The 22,560-nt window shown below is 54.0% G+C and overlaps 1 protein-coding gene across 1 annotated transcript in view; it reads right to left on the bottom strand.

Annotated features, from left to right (window-relative positions):
- The window catches only part of ADGRA2 (adhesion G protein-coupled receptor A2), a gene marked incomplete at both ends in the record, with an annotated part of 33,259 nt that extends 17,273 nt beyond the window's left edge, over positions 1 to 15,986 (bottom strand). The window contains 2 exons of the mRNA XM_081084672.1: positions 3,506 to 3,577; positions 15,724 to 15,986. Of these exons, the coding sequence (XP_080940798.1) occupies positions 3,506 to 3,577; positions 15,724 to 15,986 (335 nt within the window). The remainder of the gene's footprint in view (positions 1 to 3,505; positions 3,578 to 15,723) is intronic.
- Positions 15,987 to 22,560: the final 6,574 nt, after the last annotated feature.

The raw sequence follows: 22,560 nt of genomic DNA, 5'->3' as shown, positions 1-22,560 counted from the left end.
CCACATCGGCTGGCTTTAAATAAAGGAGATTACCTTTGATAATGTGGTGGGCCTCATCCAATCAGTTGAAGGCCTTAATAGCAAAAGCTGAAAAGAAATTCTGTCTCAAGACTATAGCATCAACTCCTGCCTGACTTACCAGCCTGTGGGTTTGCCCTACAGATTTTGGATTTGCCAGCCCTCATATCATGTGAGCCATTTCCTTAAAATAAATTTCTTTATAAAGAAATAAAATAAAACAATTTATTTATCCTATATAACAAAAGCCTAATATGCTAAGTGTCCAGTCGTCCAGTCTGCCATTCAACCAATCAAAGCGTAATATGCTAATGATATGCTAAGGCTGCTCAACCGCTCACTATGACATGCAGTGACCACCAGAGGGCAGATGCTCCAACCTGTAGGTTAGCTTGCTGCTGGGGTCCGACTGATCAGGACTGAGTGAGACAGGCCGGACATGCCTTGGAGCCCTCTGCGGTCCCTCCCCAGCTGGCCAACCTCCTGCATCCCTCCCCGACCCCGATTGTGCACCGGTGGGGTCACTCGGCCTGGGCTGCATCCTCTCGCAATTCGGGCTGAGTGCACCCCCCCCCAGTGCACAAATTTTGTGCACCAGGCCTTTAGTACGTTATAGAAAGATACACACACACATACACGCATCTCCGACTGATTCTGCTTCTCTGGAGAATCCCGACTGATACAGTCATGATCAACCAGGATGGAGACCCTGGGTCCTCCAGCCCCTGCACTGCCTCTCCATCCTTCGGCCCAGAGGTCTCCCCTTCTTTGGAATAACGGGCCACATCACTTTGCTCTTTGATCTTTTCCTTCACATGCAGCACTTGTGGATATTACACACACACACACACACACACACACAGGATCATAGAATTTTAAATCCATAATGCATGCTACAAATCACCCTATCCCCACTGCCCCCCTTTTCACAGATGAGGAAACTGAGGCCCCAAACCTGGCGCCCACCCCTGCATCTCTCTGACCTCATCTCTGACCAATTCCCAGTCACAATGCCCTTCTGTTCCTCAGACTCGCCAGGCATACTCTGGCCGCGAGGGCCTTGCCAACTGCTGCTCTCCCCAGCCTTCTGATTTTTCCCATTCCCCCATCCCTTGAGTCTTAGGCCCAGTCACCTTGTCAGCGAGGCCTTTCTTGACCTCACTACATAAAACGCCTGCTCCCCCAATTGCTTTCTATCCTCCTTACCCTGATTCGTTTTGCTTTGTAGCACTTATTGTCTCCTGACACAATATACATTTATTTGCTATTTTCTGGGTCCCATCAAGAGAAGGTAAGTTCCATGAGGGCAGGCACTTGGTCTATTGTGTTCACTCCCAATGCCTAGGACAGAGCTTTGCATATACATAAGGGAGATTTGTGATATATAAATGAATAATAAAATAAGTAAAGGGGCTCAATAAAATTCTCTAGAATGAATGGCTAGAATGATTCCTAACAGAGCAGGGGCTCAAACTCGGGCCCTGAGGGTTCTTCCTCATGCCCAGCACCCCTCCACCTCAGATGACTCAGGATTTAGTCCTTGTTCCTGAACTATTCTCCCGCTTTTCTGGATTGCCTCCCATGCTTGGCATGCACCTGCTTGTGGTGACCAGAGTCACAGTGCTGAGGAGGGGCATCTGACTCAGTATGTTGACATGGGTGGGAAGAAAAAGGCCATCGTTTCATCTTCATCAGAAGCTCTATCCTCATGAGACTGAAGGATGAGGAGGGGGCAGACCCAGTGGGTCTCTGACTGATCAACCGAAAGGGTAAAGATGGGAAGATGTCAGCGAGGCCACGAGAGGCTCAGAGCGGCGCTTGCTTGTGCTAAGAGAAGTGAGAACGTCTCTGGGCGGTGACTGGCCCTTGTGGAGCAAAGCAAAGGGCTGGAGAGGCAGCTGCGGTTTGTCTTCCTCCCAAAGATCCTGGAAGGAGAGTCTGGTTTCCTGCCAGTCGGCCCTCTAAGACTGCGCCTGGGCTGAGCGGAGGAATCGGACTCCCAAATGCTAACTGCTCAGGGAAGATAAAACCTGCCCTGTTTGTTGGTGCCCAAGGAGACATTAAATAACAGCTCGGTGGCAGCTCTTTCTCCTTGCCTGGACCACCCTGTTTGTGAGCTGCAGAGCAGAGGATCAGATGGTCACAGAGCTGTGTCGACACTAAGGTCAACATCCCAAGACCCCCTCCCACGCCTAGAATGGCCCAGATCAGACAGACCATGCTCTGCCTCCCCACCCCCACCAACCAAACCACTAATCAAGCTTTCCTCACTGCGTGGGGAGGGGGGGTTGGAGGAGAGGACATCCCCTCCCCTGTGAGGTGGGTGTAATAGAGACAACCTCATAAGGTTGTTGTCCTGGTTAAAGATCTAAACTCCTTGTCATGTAGTTACTGCATCTCTATTCCCCTTGAGCTTTCCAGCCTTCACTGATCCTTCTTTTGGACTTGACGTACATAAACCCCATCCTACTTAATTCTAATACATAGGGCATTGTCTGTGGTCTCACTAGACTGTCATCTCTTTGGGTCTTTGCCGCCTTATTCTTTTGTATCCTCCATTTCACTGATCCAAGCCTTTTAGGCAAAACGGTACTAGAGGGGGCAGGGATCCTGTTGGAGGACTTGGGAATGCCCAGAAGGGTGGCAGCAGAGATGGGAGAGAGGGGTTTGAGGAGGGGCAGATGGAAGGGGGGGCTCAGTCTCCAAGTAGGATGGGAGGCCAGGTCTTTTGTGGAGGAGACAGGACCCAGAGCTGTCATACAGGCTGTGGATCCTGGAGTATGCCAACTCAACAGAAAACTGACAGAGGGGTTGGTTCAATCCCCTCATCTGGCAGGTTAAGTGACTTGCCCATGACCGGGTCAAGTTCCCAACTCTGGGAAGAAGTTTCTTGTGGGCTAGCAGGGCCCTCCTGAGTCCAACCCCAGCCCGCCTGGGTCTGTAGGGCGGATGGACAGATGGAAGCTGCAGCTCTAAACTAAGGAGAAGGGGTGTGGGTACATGGAGATTTCGATGTGACCGCTATCCCCACCCTCAGCCCAGGGCTCTGGCCCCTCAGGGCTTTGTTTGTTGATTTGTTTTTAGGGAAGGAGGAAAGAAGTCCCAGTCACACTAAATCCTGCCTCAGCCCTTTCTTTATGCTGGGCCTCCAGCTGGGAGGAGGCAGAGGCTTCTCGCCAACTAAGAGGCTCAGCCTTCGTAGCTAATTATTCATTAAAGAGTGCCAATGCGCCTCCCTTAGCTCCTCCCTGCCTAGACCAGCAAGGTTTCTCTACTTCTCTCTGCTGTCACTGGTGAAGGAGCTGGTCTTTCTCTCAGACCAACCTCTCTCTGCCTTCCACCTGGGAGTCAAGTCCTAGGCAGGGTCCTAGTGGGTCTGACTCTTGGCCAGCAGTTCCTGGGTTGTGGGGTCCCTTAGCAACCAGCGTTCCTCATCCTTCCTGAACTTGCCCATGACCATAATGCCCCACCTCGCCCCAGCACTTACAACTTCTCCAGCAGGGACAGTCCCAAGAAGGATCCATTCCGGAGCCCCGTGATCTTGTTGTTGCTCAAGAGCCTGAAGGCAGAGGGAGAACACAGATAGGAGAATGTGCCGTTACAGCTGGGAAGTGTGGATGGAGTGGGGAGCCAGTTTCACAATTACAGCCACATTGCATTCTGTATAAATGGCACAACCTAAAGTTGTGCAAGGCAGCAGACCACCACCAGCTCCAGGAGACCATAGGGAGGAGCCAGCAAATGGTTCAGGCAGACTAGTCAACAGTGAGCCCCAAATCAGGCATTTCACCTGCCCTGGGTCCCCCTACAGCAGTGGTTCTCAACCTTGGCTGCACATTAGAATCACCTGGGAATCTTTTAAAAATCCTGATTTCTGGGCCTCATCCTCCGGAAATTCTGTTTCTTTGTTAATAATGTTGTGGCCCCACCCCATAACAAAGAAACAGAATCTCCGGAGGATGAGGCCCAGAAATCAGTATTTTAAAAAGATTCCCAGGTGATTCTAATGTGCAGCCAAGGTTGAGAACTACTGCCCTACGGCCTGGGTCTGACTTAGGACTCTGTATGCGCGTGGGTAGGTGAATAGATGTGAAGTTGCAATGCTCCTTTATATCTTGGAACTTCCGGGTTCAGCCCCTAGCACCCCTTCCAGCCCTCCACAGCTCTGTCTATCTAGCCCAAGCCCTAAGCCCAATATCCTGAGGACAGAGGTGAGGAATGACCTGGATTGGGTCAGGGCTCTGGCAGGTGGAACAGGAAGCCCAGTAGGAGTGGAGGCAGATGGAAGGAGCTGCCCCTTCTTGGGGTCTACAGCACTTTCTCTGTGAGCTGAGGATCTCACCTGAAGGGGACACTACCAGCCCGGAAAAGGCCCCAACTTGGAGGGCCCGAGTGCCCTTGCCTCCCTAAACCTGTCCTGCAGCCTTAACAGAAAGTGGATAGAGCCCTGGGCTTCCCCGGGGCCTCAGCCTTTCTGCCCGCCCCAGCTGTTTATTTACTCATTTGTATTGAGGGGAGGAGGAAAGAGGCCCCAGCCAAGTGTGTGAACCCACTCCGCCCACCCACTCAGCCTTTCTCTGCCAGGAACCCCACTGGGAGGAGGGAGTTCCAGACCAGCCAAAGGGCTCATCTCTTGAGTTAATTGCTTATTAAACGCTTTAATGAGCCTCTCAACCCCAACTCTTGCCTGCCTTGGGCTGAGGCAAAGGTTTCCCTTCTTTGCTTCCTCTGGACCCGGAAAGGCCAGAGGTAGAGGCCTTGGGACTTCTCTTGAGTGGGCAGCCTTGGAGCTGGACAGTAAGGGAGCAGGCAGTGGCTGATACAGGCATGAGAGGGGCTGTCAAAGAGTTCTGCCCCAAAGCTCACTGGGAGTGGGTGGGTGACTATATCAACAGGGCAGTGAGAGGACCCCAGACATCTGACATCCCACCTACTCCAAGAGGCTCTGGAGAACAGACAATGGCAAGCATGGAGGCAAGAGTGGAAGGGTTCTGGGTCAGTGGGAAGGGGTGGAGCCCTCATCTCCTTCCTCCCTCCATCCCTCTCCAAATAGACCCTTCCTGTCCTTCTAGTCCCCACCTAACACCTAGCGATCCCTCCAACAATGGCATTTCTCAGTAGGGCCTGAAGGGTGACTGTGGGGAGGAGTTTGGTGGGGGTGGGGTGGGATGGGGGAGCAGGGGTCAGGTGGCGGGGAGAGGAGTTTGTGTGATGCTGGGTTTCCAAGGTGCTACACACACACACACACACACACACAACGTTATCTTGGTATTTCCAAAAGTACATCACAGTAGTCACTATATGAGCAATTAGAACTTTCATGAACCCTTCTCATTTTATGGATTAGGATAGATAGTTTTATTTCACATTACAGGTGGTGCTGGTAAAACATAAATAGTCTTGTCAGTTCTTGTTGCCTCTAATGGTCTCATTCAGGCCCTAATGGGGTCAGGGTGAGTGACTGGTTCTTGATGGTGTGACTTTTAAATTAAAGCCTGCCTTGAACCTGGTTGGGTAGCTCAGTTGATTAGAGTGTTATCTTGATACGCCAAGGTTTCGATTCAATCCCTGGCCAGGGCATATACAAGAATGAATGAAAGTAAAAGCCTGCCTCTTCCCCAGCTCATTCCCTTCATATACCCCACGTGTGAGCTTCAGAGGTTGCATCAAAAGTTAGAGAAGGCAAGAAGGCCCCACAGTATCCTTAGGAAAGTCAGGGAATGTCAGGAAGAAGGTGGGAAAAGGGCATCCCTTTTAGCCTCCCCGCAATCCCAGGGGTCTCTCCCAGGGACTGCCCCTTCCCTGGGTTCCTGGGAAAGGAAGAGGATGGGGATGCTGATAGGGGTGGGGGGCAAAGAGGAGAGGTGGGAAGTATGAAAAGACAGAGGAACAGAGCTGCCAGATGATCACAGTGCCATCTACGAATCCAGAGGCCTGAGAACATGATTTCTTAAACTTGGGTTGAGTATGGACCTGCCCAAGGGAGGGAAAAGTATCTGATTTCCTGAGAAAATGTCCGAGGATTCCAATTTGAGAAACATTGACCTTAGACATGAAAATCTTATCCTATGAAAATGCCTTCTAATTGAAATTCATCTGCAAAAGAATTTTTAAAAGATCATTGAATTGAAAACAGAATACTGTGTTTAAAAATTCTCTAAATCCCTGAGATTAAAACCTGGGATCCTAATTTGAGAACTGGTCTAGAGACACATCTAGAGATGGTGTTGGGGGGGGGGGGGGAATATCCCACATTCTCCAGACTTTTTGGCTTTTAACATTGAACTCCAAATTCTTTAACCCAGAGCTCACCAATAGAGGTACAATGCAAGCTGCATATGTAATTTTAAATGTTTTTCTAGCCACATTTTTTAAATGTTTAAAAATTAAATAAAAATATTAAATTTTAATATTCACTTAACTCATATGTTATCATTTCAACATGTAATTAATATATAAAATTACTGAGATATTTTCCTTTTTTTTTGTAATAAGTCTTCAGAATCTGATGTGTATGCTCCTCCTCCAGCACACCTCAATTAAGACCAGCCACATCACAAGTGCTCAGGGGCCACCTGCGACTAGTGGCTTTAACCCTCATCTAGTCTCCCTGTGGCCAGCACCTTCCCAGGAGGAAGTCTGGATTGCATGAGAAACTGAGGCAACTGGGGTGGCGTGGGAGCAGAGCAAAGGGTCAGGGACCAGCCCCTGAGGCAGGTGAGGACCAGCCTCCTGCCCAGATCAGCTCAGCTCTTGCATCCCAACCCTCTCCACCTTGAATCAAGAGCCCCTGCAGGCCAGGGCCCTGCATGCTCTCTGAGGCAGCCTCTGTTGTGCTGGAGAGTGGAGGGCAGAATAGGGTAGGGGTCAGCCGCAGCCACGCTTCCAGTGTGGCTAGCCGGCTGCAAAGTCCAACCTCTTGAAATGAGGTGTTTTTTCCTATTGCAGAGAACATGTTCCTGATCCCCCACCCTCTAAGCCACCCACAGAAGCAGGCCACCAGCAAACAACACTTCATCCTGCTCCAATGGGCCCCTCCTGCCGCATTCCCAACCCTTGGACAGACTTCAGGCAGACATCTGCATGATTCAATACCCAGATACCCAGAACTGGACCTTCTGGCCTTAACAACCTAGACAGGGCTGAGAAATTTTACTTTAGACTCAGATTCTCCAGAGAATGGCTTCAATTATGCTTGTCGGTTTGTTTCTCTGGAGGTGCCCATGGGCGTCTGGTGAGGGAGGAGAGAGCAGTGATTTGGGTCTGGCGTTGTTATGGGCAGGTAGGAAACTGGCAGTTACAGGCTGCTAGTGGGCTAGATGAACACACACACACACACACACACACACACACACACACAGCCTCGCCCAATGGGGAGAGAAGTGTTCCTACCACACTAGGCTGTCTCATGGGAGGAAGACAGGCAGGGTGGCCCCAACAATCGGGCAGGGAAGGGGGAGCCTCAGTCCCACGGTTCTTTCCAGTGTTGCAGACACAGCGCCAGACTTGGCCCCATTTAACAACCCCCTTCCCCCAACTACCAGACAGACATTTCCTGGGCCTGCACCAGCCGCTGGCCCTGCAACAGCACTGGGAGCCAGCCAGGTGGATTTCCCTCCCAACCACTAGCCCCACCTCACAGGCCTAGGGCGCACCCAGCACCTTCAGCTTCTTTCTTCCTACCTTCCCTCCCCCCATCTACCAACCAACATCACATTTTCACAGAGAAGCAGCCAGTCCCTGGAGTCCCCTGTTCTCTACCCCAGAGTCTGAAATCTGGCCAAGAAGAGGGGGCATGCTGAGTCCATTTCAGAACTGTCTCCCAGCTAGGGTCCTATTTTAGGGAACAGAAGCAAGCAGAGTTACCACTAATGAGGCTAGAGGCCAGGAGAGCGAGTGGCTGGCGTCTACAGGGAGGCCCTGTGGCCTCTGGGAAGCCACAGGAACTCACCAGATCGCAGCCTGACATCAAAGATGACCCTGTAGGGGTCATGTGGGCACTACTCTGTAGGGCGTGGGGCCAGCAGTTGCCTGAACCAAATGGTTCTCCCATGTGCAGGAAGAGTCATACATGTAAGACACCCCGCCCCAACACAGAGATGCAAGGACCGCAGGTCTGGACACTGGATCTATGCTCTCTAGAGTCTGAGCCTGGAATTTAGGCCATCACCAAGGCCTTCTGGGCTGTGACGGCCCCGTCTCCGACACCTGCCGCTGGCACCTCAGCAGTGCCTTAGGGAGACCACCGGTGAGGGGAGGAAGGTGGTCTGCTTGCTGACACCAAAATGGCCCGAGGCCCATAATCTACCCTGACCGTCAAAGTGATGCTAGACTCCCAGCCGCTCCTGCAGGTACAGTGCCCAGAGCCTTCGAGCAATTCCAGAGCTCACAAAGATGTCTAAAACCTAAAAAATCATCACTGTCACTGAAATATAATTGCTACAAAATTGAAATGAATAAATGCATAATGAACTAAATAACTACCAAATATCATACTCTGCCAATTAGCCATAATTGTTATGTGTCATGAAGGATGGGGGAGCACATTGATGTGGGGGATAGGACAGTAGGTTCTCCAGAAGTGAGACTGCCTCTGGTCCACAGGCTCTGCTTGGATGCACACCCTCAGGCTAAAGGCGACCTTTCATGCCCACTCAGCCTGACTGCAGGGGACATAAATGTTGGAGAGGACATCAACACTCCTCTCCTTTCCGTGATCCTGTCCCTTGGCTGGAAGTCTGTCCAGTCAACCCTGAACCCCTACTGGTTAGCAGGAGAGCCAGGTAGGGCCTTCCTTCCCCGGGGTTTACAGGGTCATGTCCTGAGACAGCCTCTGGCTTCAGCTTTGAAACTGGGCTGTCCAGGCAGGGCCTGAGGTCAAGGTCAAGAGAGAAAACAGTCTGGGAATGGCTTCTATGAATGGGGCTTTCTTGTCTCATTTTCTCTAACCTATCCTCTCTACAAGGCACCCTGTCTTGGTGAGCAGGTGTTGGTGGTAGGTGGCCAGTGTGCTTTGATGGGGATTTTTGGGACCCCAGAACCCTAGCTGTGGTCATTCACACCTAGGCATTCACTCATGTGTTCTTCAAACTTACACTAACACCAACTGTGTGCTCAGCCCTGTGCAGCACACTAGAACGCCAGTGAATGAGAGCATAAATGAGACAGAGTGTCTACACTCTTCCATGCATGGAAGGTGAAGGGAGATGTGTCAGACAGGAGATGTGTCTGGAATGTTTATGTGCATCTGATTTGAGGAAGCTGGGAAGTTACTCCGGTCCATCTTCAACACTTCCTCCAAACATGGCCCCAAATCTCACCACTGGGGAGTCAAAATTTTGAGTGAAGAACGTGAGTTTCTTTTTAAATATAAGTAAACTTGAAAGGATCAATCTGTTATCAGTCGTTTATACATAAGTATAAATTATCTCTCGTCTTTCCACGCCAGAAGTTTTCCTTGGGAGCCCTGAGGCCCTGATCCTGTCTTCCTTTGAGAGTCTGTATCCAATCTCCACAACAAGATTCCAGGGTCCGGAGGGCAGAGAGCAGGTCTCTCACCTCCTGGCCTGGGGTTGGGCGCAGCACAGGCACTGGCTGAGTGAATGGATGGGTGTCTGGAGGGACAGGGGTCCAGGGAAGGTGGGGTGGTCATTAGACAGTCCATGCTGAACCCTGGTTTTCCCAAGTCAGGAGGCAATTTCCTCCTGCCTCTCCCCCGACCCCCACCCCCATCCCAAGTCAGGCTTGCCAGAGCTCACTTCGGAGCTAACCCGGCTCCAAGTACAGCTCTTCTGGGCCACCACAGCGGGCGAATAGTCCAGAAGCTGAGGGGGAGAGGGAGAGCAAACACCGGGAGGAATGCTTCAGAGAACCTGGTCCCACTCTTTCTGGGTGAGTCTATTTTCAAATACTCTGAGTGATGACAGTGGTCCCCTAAGTACACTTTGACTTGTTAAGCTATCATTGGGGGTGGGTGCCCCCTTTCCCTGGCTCCCAAATCCTTAGCATATCTCCCCTGCTGTCCCCAGGGATGACATCTCATTGGTCAGTGTGGGAAAAGGCTGACTGGGCCAGCAGCCCTGGGGTCTGGCTAGGACTTTGGGCAGGCTAGCCCCTCTCTTGGGGCTTTCTTCTCTGTAAAAGATGGGTCTACACTGAAGACTCGCAGCCCTTAGAGTATTTGATGGCCTTTCCCATCCTGGACACGGAGACTCTGGGAGCCTGAAGTCTAGGGTTTCTGCCTCACTACCCAGTTCCCAGCAGGCAAAGGGCCCTGGGGGGAGGGGGCGCTCAGCCTTCCCTTCCCAGCTGGGAGATGTCTGGCCCCTCAAGTTCAGGCTGGAACTCCCTCCTCAGGCTGCTCCCTCTCCCCCATTCCTGGCTCCTCTGTGACAGATTGGTTCCCCTGCCCCTCACCTGGCCCCATCCATCTTGCACACCCTTTGCTCCCCCATCTGCCCCTCCCCACTCCCAGGGCCAGGAAAGATGGGACCTGGGAGGCTGCCCAGGTTAGCTAACTCCAGTTTCTCTGCTGCCCGACCCCTGTCACCCAGTCCTAAAAACAAAGGAATGTGCTGGAGTTTGGGAAGGATGCCCCCCCACCCCCTCCGCAGGAGGGAGGAAGGGGAGGAGGCAGCCTTGTCCTGTCAGGGTCTGAGCTCTAAATAGAACAGAGCGGCTGGGCTGGGGGAATGAAAATAAACAGCCCCTCTAAGCAGCCCCTTCCTAGCAGATACCGGATTTTCCTTCTGGCTCCTCAGCCCAGGGCCACTTCCCTCCTCTCTCCTCCCCTGCTCTCAGTCAGATCCCAAGGAGGCACAGGGCAGTCTCTACCTCAGGATGGTGAGGGAATGAAGGGTCCAGGTCCAGGCTGTGTGGCACTGGGGAACTCCCCTCCCCTCTCTGGGCTTTGGTGAGGAAAGCCCATAGAATGGAAGGCCCGGGATCGACTCAGAGGTGGCTGGAACGTTTTCTCCTTCAGGAAAGGGTTCTGATCCCAATGACTCCCATGTGGCATAAACTTAGAAACACTCTCTCCCATTAAAAACATGACCCCAAATTTAAGGGTCAATTTCTGGTTAGGTTCAAATTACACTGGTTTGCCTTTGTCTTTGGGGAAATTCTCAGACTCACCCCTAAGGCTAGGGATTGCTGCCCCCACCCCAACACTGAGGGAAGACCCATGGTAGCCAGCAGGAAGGGATTCCCAGGGGATCAGGAATGGCTGGGTTCGTGCCCCAGTTCTGAATAATTCAGGCCAAATAATCCATTCTGGGTCCTGGATCCACTGGCGGCTGAATTATATGTGATGTCTTTGGAGCTCAGCTCATGGCCTCCTCAGTCTCTCTGGTGCCATGAGGACGCAACCAGTGAACCCCAGAGGGATCTGTTCTCTGCCCAGTGCTCGCCCTGAGATGGGACCATGGGCCCTGACATCCTGCATGGGTGGGGGAGCCCTAAGGGCAGGGGATCCCAAGACTTCCAGCTCCTCTAGCAGGTAGGTGGGAAGAGTCAGGGAGGGACTTAGACTCCTCTGGGCCCCTCATTTCAGGTGGGCTGGGTCCCAAACCCCACATGGGGTGTTGCAGCTGAGACCTTGCCCCACTGGAGGGTACGGGAGTGTGTTGGAGTGTCCTGGCCTCCTCCCACTTCTGCTTTTCCCTCTTTTCTTTCCTTCTTTCTCTCCGCTCTCTCCCCCTCCCCCCTCCTCCCCTCACAAAAGCTCTCTGTACACAGCCACTTCCTCTGGCTGCTGTCTCTGAGCCCAGACCTTATGAGAACCATATGGGGGAAAGAGGCTGGAGGAGAAGGGGGTGGGGAAGCTGGCCTGGGCCCGCCCCTCCAGCCAGCATCATTCCACTCCCCTCAGGCTATGTTGCATGGCAGCTGGCACACTTTGTCCCAAACTCCCCTAACTGGATCCTGGTGGCTGGGGTGAGGGGCACTCAGGGGAGGCCTCAGTCCAGAGCTGGAGGTCCGGAGGGAGATTGGTGCTCAAGAACCACCTCCCTGAGGCTGGAGCAAGGGCTGTGGAGGGGCCGCCCCTCCCCCCATGGTGCTTCTGAAGAACACCCAACTCAGAGCAAAGGAACCCAGCCATGGTGAGGCACATCTGTGTGACAAATGCCCCCTCCCCTATGCCCCCTCCATTCCCCTAAACTGGGAGGCTGAATGGATGAGGGTTTGTTGGCTCTGGGAGAATTTGAGTGACCTGTCCCATGTCTGGCTCCTTCCCCACCCAGCCTTGGAATGCTCCTAGGTCAAAAGGGCCTGGGTCCTGCTGGGAAGGAACAGGGTTTTTTTAAAGCAGCTTTTGGGTCCACTGGGTCTCAAGTCTAGCCAGGTGAACGGTGAGTCCCTGGCCGAGAAGACCGCTGGGAGAAGCTGACCAATCCTGAGGTTGCTGTGAGCCAGCCAGCGGGTGACTATTAGCGGGGGCTGGACTTGCTGATCTCCAAGGCCCCTTTCAGTGCAAATGGTCTAGGAATTGATGACACTGGCTGGTATCCTCTGGGGTGCTGCTCTGATATCCTGGGATGTCCTCCTAGGAGATTTCCTCTGGCAGTTATCTATTACCAGTCCTTCCCTGGAATTCCTTAGAATGCCCCCTCCCCCTCACTCTAACTGCCAGAGCTGAGAACCAGAGAACAGGCCCGTCAGCTGCTGCCCAGGGGTGGGTGGAAGGCTCACAGTGGACTGCATCTCCCCCCCACACCCACGTCCTCCCTGAGATAAGCCACCCCTTTGGGACCTCCCCCCATAAAGGACAGGAGCATAAGTGCCCACAGCTGTCCTGCGGACTGGGCCTCAAGATGGGGTGGGATGGGGTGGGACAGATGGATCAGGAAGGAAGCCAAGAGCTCTGCTTTCCTGGAAAACTGCGAATGAAAATCCATTAGAGGGGGGAAGGGAAGTGAAGGGTGGGGAGGGGGCATGCAGTCTACAAAAACAGAAGGCAGAAATTGAGATGATAGGGTGGAGGTGGAAGGGCTTTGGGTGAGGTAAATAGCCTTTGAACTGCTGGCAGGCCTTCTCTGAGTGAGGTCTTTGCAGACAGACACCTTCTCTAGCACTTTCTTGGCTTGAACAGTCCCAGCACCCAGTGCCTGCTGGGCTTCCCAAGGTGGAGTCCCACTTCCCCTGGGGACCTTTCAGCAGGGTGGTGTGTGGAGGGTCTGGGGTCTGGTGGCCACTCTGGAGGAAAGCAGGGGAGGAGGAGGGAGGATAAAGCCACTGCAAAAACGATTGGCCTGTTTTTTTGCACCAGGTGACAGGCAAAAAGGTGAAAGGGGAAATTTGTGTGGAAAATGAAAAAGAGCAGGGAGGAGGAGTTTGGGAGGGTGTGGAGGAGGTTCTCAGGCTCGTAGCCTCTTGCCTTGCTGCCAGGCTGAGGCGGCAGCCCCTTTCCAGGCCTCTCTTCCTTCTTCCCTCAAGATGCATGCTGGGGTAGGGATGGCTGTGCTGGAGGGACTGAGCCCAGGGGAGAGAATCCTGCCCCGCTTCTGCTGAAGAACGTGGCTTCTTTTTCCTTTAGGAGCCAGCATGGTGGGGTGGAGAGTGGGGGGTGGGTGGGAGGTGGGCAGCAATCAGGATCAGGATTATGTGGGGGTAGAGGGGGGTGGGAGGAAGAACCTAAGAAATAAGTCACTGTGGTTCAGTCCCACTCCAGGTGGATGGGCCAGGGGCACCCAGGGTCTTCTCTGGCCTGGCCTGTCTGCCCTCCCTGTCCAGCTGGGGATGTCCAGCCAGGCTCAGGGGGCTGTTCCTTTGGAAGGTCTCTTAAACCAGCCAGGTCAGTGGCCTAGGACGAAAGGGGGCTCTTCCTGTGGGGGTGGTGTGGGAAGATGAGCTGGCAGTTATGCCTGCTGCCACCCTGTCACAATATATTCTCACCCAGAGCTGGCCCCGCTCTCACCTTGGAGTGGCGTCGGTGGGAATTAGCCATGGCTGGAAAGGATTAGTTGCCAAATCATTCTAAGATGTGTACCGCTGCTAAGCCACCTTTTCATGTTCGCCCCCTTCTTTCTGCCTTCAGTACCTTAGGATTCCCTAAGCCCAACAAACAGACAGCACCCTACCCAGGTGGGTGGGCACAGCCACAAGATCCAGTGTATACACAGGTACCCCTCTCGGAACTGAATTGTCCTGGTCCAGCTACTCTGCACAGCAAGCATTTTCCTCCTCCAGAACTGAGTGGGCTGGGGAATGTCAGGCCTGTCTGGACCCTTCGACACTAGTGGACACGCAGCAGGACCTGGAACGAGCAGCCACAGCTGCCTTCTCAGGCCATGGCCACATCTCTGAGCTGCTGGGAGGTGGGAGAGAACAGACATACCGCCTCCACCTCCCCGATGCGCGCGTGTACACACACACACACACACACACACACACACACACACACACACACGCCAGCTGGAGAAAATGCAGGCCAGGCGGCCAACGTCAGAGGCTGACCGGTCCTGTTCTGTCAGGAAGCGGGCAGCCTCTGAACGCACCCAGCCAGAGGCGGTACTGTATTGTTCTGGACACAATCGGGGAGATTGTGAGCCAGCCCCGACTCGGGCAAGGGGCGTAGGGGAAACGGTTGCCACTGGGGTCAGGAGGACAGGGAAGGGGAAGCGGCTGGCAGGCTGGACCCAGGACAGGAAAGGGAAAGGAAAGGGCCGCCGAGGGCCCGACCCTCCACCCCACAGGGCGTGCGTGGAGCTCCAAGCACGTGGTCCGCGCAGGAAGTCGCTGGGGTGGGGAGGGGTCGCTAACTCTCCTGCGGCTGCGGGGACCTCAGACCCCCATCAAGGAGGGTTGGGGTCGGGCTGCCAGCAAAGCGAGGGCTTCCTAAGTCTCTGGCTGGGAAAGGAACCGGGACGACGGAAGGAGGCTGGGAAGCAGCCGCCACCCCCTCCGCCAGGTTTCTTTCGTGGAAATCTTTGCTCTAAAAAGTCAATCGAGAAAGAGCCTAAGCTGGTGCCATAGGCCGGGGAGGGATGGGAGAGAGAGGGTGCAGGACCCAGCGCAGAACTCATTCCCCAGATGCGCGCGGCGGGAGAGGGACCCCAGAGGGATCGGGTCGCCGGGGTCCCGTTCAGACCAGAGGCGCCTGCACCCCAAGGACAGACTTTTCGGAGCTACCCTCCCGCCTGCCCGAAGCAGATCCGCCGGCTAGAAGCCGGGCGGCCAGGCTCGGGGAGCGTCTGGAGCGCCCCCCACTGGAGGAGCCTGGCCCGCCGGGTCTACCGGGGAGATGCCTCCCGTCCGACCAGAGACGCGTCCGTGGTGTGAACCACCACAGCCACCGACTGCGCCGCGGGCGTCGACCTTTCCAGAGATTTCTCCGTCCCCCCTCCCCCTCCCTCCACCCCTCCCACCCACCCCAGGCCCCCGAAGTTCGCCACACAAGCCCGGGCTGGAACCTCGAGGGGCGCGGGCGTCCCGCCAGCGCTCACTCCCCTTCACCTGCGCAGGTGAGTGGGCGCCCGCGGTCCCTCTCTCTGGGTCGCGCCGGCCCCTCGAAGCCCCCCTCCCCTCCACCCTCCGGAGCCCCAACCTCTCCTCCGGTCCCCCAAGCCTGCTGCTCGGCGCCGGCACTCCGTCCGTCGGGAGGTCTGCAGCGGCGGTGGCGCCCGCGTCCCCCTCTTCCCGCCCCTCCCGTCCAGTCCCCGTCCGTCCTCCCGTCGGCTCGGGCGGGCGGCCGAGGAGGGTACTCACAGGGTAACGGTGCCGTTAGGCAGGAGGCCGGGCTCGGGGGGCTCCGGGAGGTCCCCGCCGCCGCACACCACCCTCCTGCGCGCCGGGTTGGGGGCGCCGCCGCTCAGCCCCTTGGGCCGCTCCCCGGAGCACTTGCAGCTGCGGATGGGGACGGGGCAGCCGGGCGCACCCCGCGTCTCGGGTGCGAGGAGCAGCAGCCACGGCAGCAGCGGCAGCAGCAGGCGCGCGGGCGCCCTCCGCATCCTGCATCCCCCGGCGCCCATCAGCCCATAGCCCCGCGGGGACCCACAGCACTGGGGCCGGGCTGCGCGCGGGCCGGAGGGACCCGGGCGGACGGGAGGCGTGTTCAGCAGGGGCCCGGGGCGCCCAAGGGCGGGGCAGGGGGCCCTGGGCGGAGGCAAGCCCGGGGGTCCCCGCCGCCGCGCCCCGGGGACATGTCCGGCGCGCGCCCCGGCGGGGAGGACGCGGGCGCGGCTGTCAGCGCGGAGCGGGCGGCCCTGCGCGGCGCGCCCCGAGTGTCAGCGCGGGGCTCCCGGGCCCCTCCGCGTCGCCGGCTCTCTCGGCGCTGGGCTGGGACCTAACGGATCGCGCCGGGATCCTGCTGCCGCCGCCGCCGCCGCCGCCGCTTCGTGCCATGGATGGAGGCAGCTCAGCGCGGCGCTGCTCCCGCCGTCGCCAGACCCCGCCCGCCTTCCCGAGGGGGCGCCCTCCCCTCGCCAGCTCGTCCGCGAGGCCCTAGCGCCTCCCGATACGCAGCCAGGCCGGTGCCCTCCTGGGCGCGAGAGCGGGCCAGCCGGCTTCAGGCCCCGCGTGTCCCCTGCACCGGCCCAGAACTAGACTCCTTCTCTCTCCCGCCCCTCTCCACAACCCATCTCAGACCTTCGAGCCCACCAGCATCACTGTCCCCTAAACCCTCCCTCCCTCCTGCTCATCCAGCCTGCATCCCATGCTTCTGGGGCTTTCGTGGACCTGCCGTCTGGGCCAGAGGTGTCTGGTGCTCCATGTTTTGGGTTGAATTTGGTTCATCTCTCTGGGGTATGAGACTCGGCTTCCCTTGGCCCCTGACCTGATGGGTCAGCCTGGAAACAGGCTCTCACTCTCACGCCCTACCCCAGCCCCTGCAGGACACAGCCCGAGCCTCAGGAGGCCCAGACCCTCCTCGGCTCCTGTGACCTTGCCCAGCGGGGCGTGCATGTCGCTTGGCCAAGGAGGGGGCAAAGGCCAAGGCAGAAGGGCTAGATCTTGCCTCTTACCAGCATGTGCTTGTGTGTGTGTGTGTGTGTGTGTGTGTGTGTGTGTGTGTGTGTGTGTAGGGGGGAGGTAGGGCAATGGGAATGAGGGAGCCCAAGAAGAGGAAAAGCAGGGATTGCTGGGGTGTGGGAAGACTGTTAGTCAGAAGAGCCCCATTCTAGGCAGCTCTGTGACTTTGCACATAGCCCCTAACGTCCTAGGCTCTCTAATCTCTGATGTCAAATGGGGCCCTGCAAGCCCCCTAGTTTATGAATGTACGTGTGGCATGAGAATGAGTGAGTGAGAGGAGCACCCCCTTTCCAGAGACAGAAAGGTCTGTCTGAGGGCTTTGGGCAGGGTCTGACCTTGACAGCTGGGGGTGGGGATGGAAATTGCCTGTGGGTCTTTGACGGACTGGAATGCAAGCTGGGAACGGGGCTGGGGACAGAGGGAAAGAGAAGTGTGGCCCAGGGCGTCTGCTTCCTCAGTTTCCCCACAAAGGCTGACTTTTCTGCCACTTAACAGAGCCTTGCTGCTGAGGAGCAGGCAGCCCAGGTTGGGGGGTCCCTGGGCAGGACTCCTGCTCTCCATCCTTCACTGTGCCACCCAAGTGGTCGCTACGGTGACCCTCACCTTCCTTCTGTGTTCCTGGCCCTGCTGTTGTGCGTGTGTGGCACCTTTCCCAGGACGGTGGTCTTTCAGCGGGTCTCCCACCTCCCTTTGCAGGGGAGCAGCTTGTCTTCCTTACCCGTGGGCCTCCACGGCAGACATGGGGCCCAGACACTGGCTTCTTCACTTTCCCTCTCTGGCTCCACAAGTCTCTCCCAGTTGCAGGCTCTGGTTCCTTCAACTTCCAAAGATAAATAAATAGTGATTGCAAATGGGGGAAGAGAGAAGGGCAACGGACTCCCGCAGCAGGAGCCCTCGGCACAGGCTGAGGCTGCATTCCTCAGGAAGGGTCGAGAGTGGAGTGTGCCACAGAGCACAGCCCAGGGCAGGCTCTGCCATCCAACCCTTCTGTGCCCAGGAGAGGAAAACTTTCCAGAGAAGAGAGGAGAGGAGAGGAGGCCTCTGGCCTGGGCCACAAAGCTTTTCTGTCAGCTCTTTTTGCTAAATGAAGAAACTCCAAGTCTGGAAAGGAATCCCACTGTAACACCCATTCGCTGAGGCTGAACAGAGGCCAAAGGACATTTAATAAGGTGATGCCTCCCCACAGGTGGGAATGAGGGGCTTGGCCAAGACATTTGCAAAACACTGTCCTGTCTGTTTTTCCTCATTTTTGGCTTCTGTTACCTACCCAGGGAGGTGAATGGGGCTGGGGTTACTGTCCCATTTTAAAAGTGTGGATGAGAAAACTGAATCACTCACTGAAGAATAAAGAGCCGGAGGTGTGAACTTACCTTCTGATTCTTTATTTTTACTTATTGCTTTTGAGAGAGAGATTTGTTCCTCCCCATATTTATGCATCCATTGGTTGATTCTTCTACGTGCCCTGACCTGGGATCGAACACACAACCTTGGCGTATTGGGATGACGCCCTACCCAACTGAGCTACAGGCCAGGGTTGACTCCTTTTTTTTAAAATATATTTTTATTGATTAAGATATTACATATGTGTCCTTGTCCCCACGTTACCCTCTACCCCCCCCCCCCCATGCCCTCACCCACCCCCCCGTTGTCCGTGTCCATTGGTTAGGCCTATATGCCTGCATGTAAGTCCTTTGGTTGATCTTCCCCCCTTACCCCCACCCTCCCCTACCTTCCCTCCAAGGCCTGACAGTCCAATCAAAGCCTCTCCGTCTCTGGATCAGTCCTTGTTCATCAGTTTATGTTGTTCATTATATTCCACAAATGAGTGAGATCTTGTGGTATTTATCCGCTCTCCAGTTCCATTCATGCTGTGGCAAATGGTAAGAGTTCCTTTCTTCTTCCTCTTCTTAAAGAATACCTTTCAGCATTTCATATAATGCTGGTTTGGTGGAGATGAACTCCTTTAGCTTTTTCTTATCCGTGAAGCTCTTTATCTGACCTTCCATTCTGAATGATAGCTTTGCTGGATAAAGTAATCTTGGTTGTAGGTTCTTGCTATTCATCACTTTGAATATTTCTTGCCACTCTCTTCTGGCCTGCTTGACTCCTTTTTAAGGGCTCTTTTCTCCCAGCCACTCACAGCTTTTCTGATAGGAAGCTCCTGGTTATTTGTCCTCAGGGGGCAGGGTGGAGTGAATGAGTGGCTTACATGAAAATCGTTTTGTCTTGAGGTTTGTTTGAGATAGAAGGATGACTCAAACTTAGGTCCCAACTTCTGGAAATCTAGCTAAGGAGTTTGTCCAAAGTCCCTGGTGTGTGATAGCTCTTGAATGGAGTAGGGATAAGGAACCATGATAACAGGGACGAGGCTGAAGTAACCCTGACTGAAGCAAGGGAGCCCGGCTTACCGTAAGTTTTAGTCTAATCTGGGGTAGAAGTGTAACCCACATGACTCTTCCAGACCAAATGTATTCCCTTAAAGGTCTGGGGGCTTACATGCTATGCCCCTCTCATAAAAAGCTTACCTTGGCCAGGTGCTAGCTGCAGACCAACCTCTCTCTTGTCCCCAGCATCGATGCTGATCCATTTCCCCTTGTTAAGGAATGACTGGGGCCTTTTTCCTCAGGCTAGACCAGGCCCCCCATTAGTAGCAGCTGAGAGTGGAAATGGGGTGACGGTCACTGCCCCCTCTCGCCATGACTGGAGCAGAGCAGAGCTACGGCAGGACCTGCACAAAAGGAGGGTAACATCACTGAGTGCTTATCCTGTGCCAGGCACTGCTGACTGCACTTGATAAAAATTAGCTCAGTCCTCACAACTAGGTGAAGATGACTGTTTTAACCAACAGGGAGCTGAGGTGAAGAGGTACCTTAACAGTAACTTGCCCAAGGATATACAGTAAGTAGCAGAACCAGGTTTTGAACCAGGTATTCTGGACTCCAATTTTTTAAATTTTTATTTATTTATTTATTCTTAAAATATGTTTTTATTGATTTCAGAGAGGGAGAAAGAGATAGCAACATCAATGATGAGAGAGAATCATTGATCTGCTGCCTCCTGCATGCCCTCTCCTGGGGATTGAGCCCATTACCTGGGCATGTGCCCTGACCAGGAATCGAACCATGACCTCCTGGTTCATAGGTTAATGCTCAACCACTGAGCCAAACCGGCCTGGCTAGACTCTAATTTTTTGACGGCCATGCTCTATAGTTTCTAGGGGGAGGAAAGGGGCTCTCAACAATCTCCCCCCCCCCCCCCCCGCCCATGAGTTTCACTCCCTTTGAAGTTTCTTCATTTTGATTCCTTGGCCCCTCTCTGAGCTGAATCTTTACTAGTAAAGATGTCCGTTCCCAAACCAGATCTGGTGGTAGAACCAGGATCCCCCTCCCCTATCCTTCTAAGGGAGTCAAGGAAGACAGAAACTTTTCAAAGGAGCTTCAGACCTCAAACGAAGGCGAGGGGTGAAAAAGGACTGTTGGGAGGCTATAAACACGTATAGAATCAGAGCACGTCCCAGCTCCAGGCCCTACTCTCCTTTCCCAGCTGGCTGAGGCCCCACCCTGGATGCTGGCCTTTCGATTCTTGGGTTTTCTTACTCCCTCTGTGCCTTGTTGCCTTTCAGAAACAAGGTCCTAACATAGATCCAGGACAACAGTGGGAAAGATCATAGCCCATCATTGAATCAATAATGCAAATGTGACATTTCTCTAGGGCTCCATTAGCTTATAAAGACAGTTGAGGCACAGAGCCTGTAACCCCCCCTCCCCCATTCTCCCACTTCCCTCCCAGGATGGCTCTACTGGGCAGTCCTCTGAGCACTCTGTCCCCCCTTTCCCTGTCTTGTGCCTCCCTGTGGGGGCTGTGTTGAACTGCCTGTCCTGTTGGAACATTCACACTGAGTGCTCATGACAGACGCTTGTGCCTCAACCAGAAGGAAAGAATGAGAATTCATTCCTATCTAGATGAATACTTGGGGCTGTAAGGGCTTCCTTTTCGTGCTCAGATTTCACCACATACCAACTACCTGTGTATAATTTAGACATTTTCAGGGTTATAATCTCTGTCTCTACTAAAATCTGGCTCAGCCTTTGAGTGAAATCTACTCACATTCTCCCAGATGATGGAGTATCTCCTCACTGTGAGCACAGTGGCTAAGAGCATGAACTCTGAAGCTGAATTCAAATCCTGTCTTTCCATTTTATTGATCATGTGACTCTGGGCAAGTCACTTAATTTACCTGCTCCTCCGTTTTCTCATCTGTGAAATGGGGAGGAAACAGCATTTACTTCAGAGGATTGTGATGATGATGTCAGTTATATGTGTGGGTGAAAAAGGAGCCACTGCATGGCTCAGGGGCCTGCATGGCAGGCCTTACAAACTCAGAGACAGAGAAACCGTATAGGATGGTCTGGACATAAAAATTTCTAACTAAAAAGTCATGGCAGGTAGCCTGGTCCTAGGCTTGTAGCTTCCTTGACAAAGGTCAATCTTTACCTTAAGTGGGCCAGTCTATTGTCTTTTTGCATCTAAGATAACTTTGAAATGTCAGAGTAATCTCTGCAGTAAAGCACAAGACCACAGAATCCCTCATTATCTTGTTCCCTGAATACCATCTCTATGCTGTAAATGTTAAGTATTAACTATCTTATACCCACCAGTGTAAAGGAAGCATGTGTCTTTCCATTTTGCTTTTTTTTTCAATCCCAGAGATTACTCTGCTTTGCTTTCTTCTGCCCCCTGTCATCTACCACCAATAGATTTCATGTAATCCTCCTTACATCTCCTTTTATTGTAGTACCTACTATAATAATAAAAGCATAATATACAAATAAACCAAATGGTCTAACAGTGGAATGACCATCTGGACGACCATGCTATAACACCCACTGGCACCAGGCCAGCCAAGGTGGGTGCGATGCCATTGGTTGGGGCCCCACCATTGCCCCATGATCACCCACAGTGGGAGACCCAGGCCACCTACTGGTGGGCTGTGGTGGGTGGGCGTGGCCTCCTTCTGAGGGGGCGATCCATTGTCGAGCCCTGGCCCGGTGGGCAGGGCCTACCACTTTGGGGCAATCCATCAAGGAGCTCTGGTTGGGTGGGTGGGGCCTTCCTCTGTGAGGCAATTGATCGTGGGGCTGCCGGACTCTGAGAGGGTGCGCAGGCCAGGCTGAGGGCAACCCCTTCCCCCCAGTGCATGAATTTCGTGCACAAGGCCTCTAGTATAAAATAAGCTGCAAAACTGCCATTCTCTGGAACATTTTCTCAATCCATTGAGAGTTTGCTTCCTGGCAATTGTCAGTTTGGCCAATAAATTCATAAACATTCTCTACATTTGGACCTGTCTTCTGTGGGCATATGTAAATGAAGCCTGTTGGTATGATACAAAAATACTAGTATATTTGGTCTTTGTCCTGGTTCCTGACCCAGAGCTCCTATAACCCTTGGAATTTCCTGAGCAATAGGAGTATCTTTTGTTATCCCCAAGGACACCCTGAGAAACCTGAAATTATACTAACGAGGTGATTTAGGGTGGTAACTTTTTTTCTTTGGGGAGAGTACGAACGCGGTCCCCCA

This window comes from Myotis nattereri (genome assembly GCF_964212035.1).
Source record: "Myotis nattereri genome assembly, chromosome: 2".
NCBI classification, from domain to species: Eukaryota; Metazoa; Chordata; class Mammalia; order Chiroptera; family Vespertilionidae; genus Myotis; species Myotis nattereri.
This window is presented reverse-complemented; position numbering and strand designations above follow the sequence as displayed.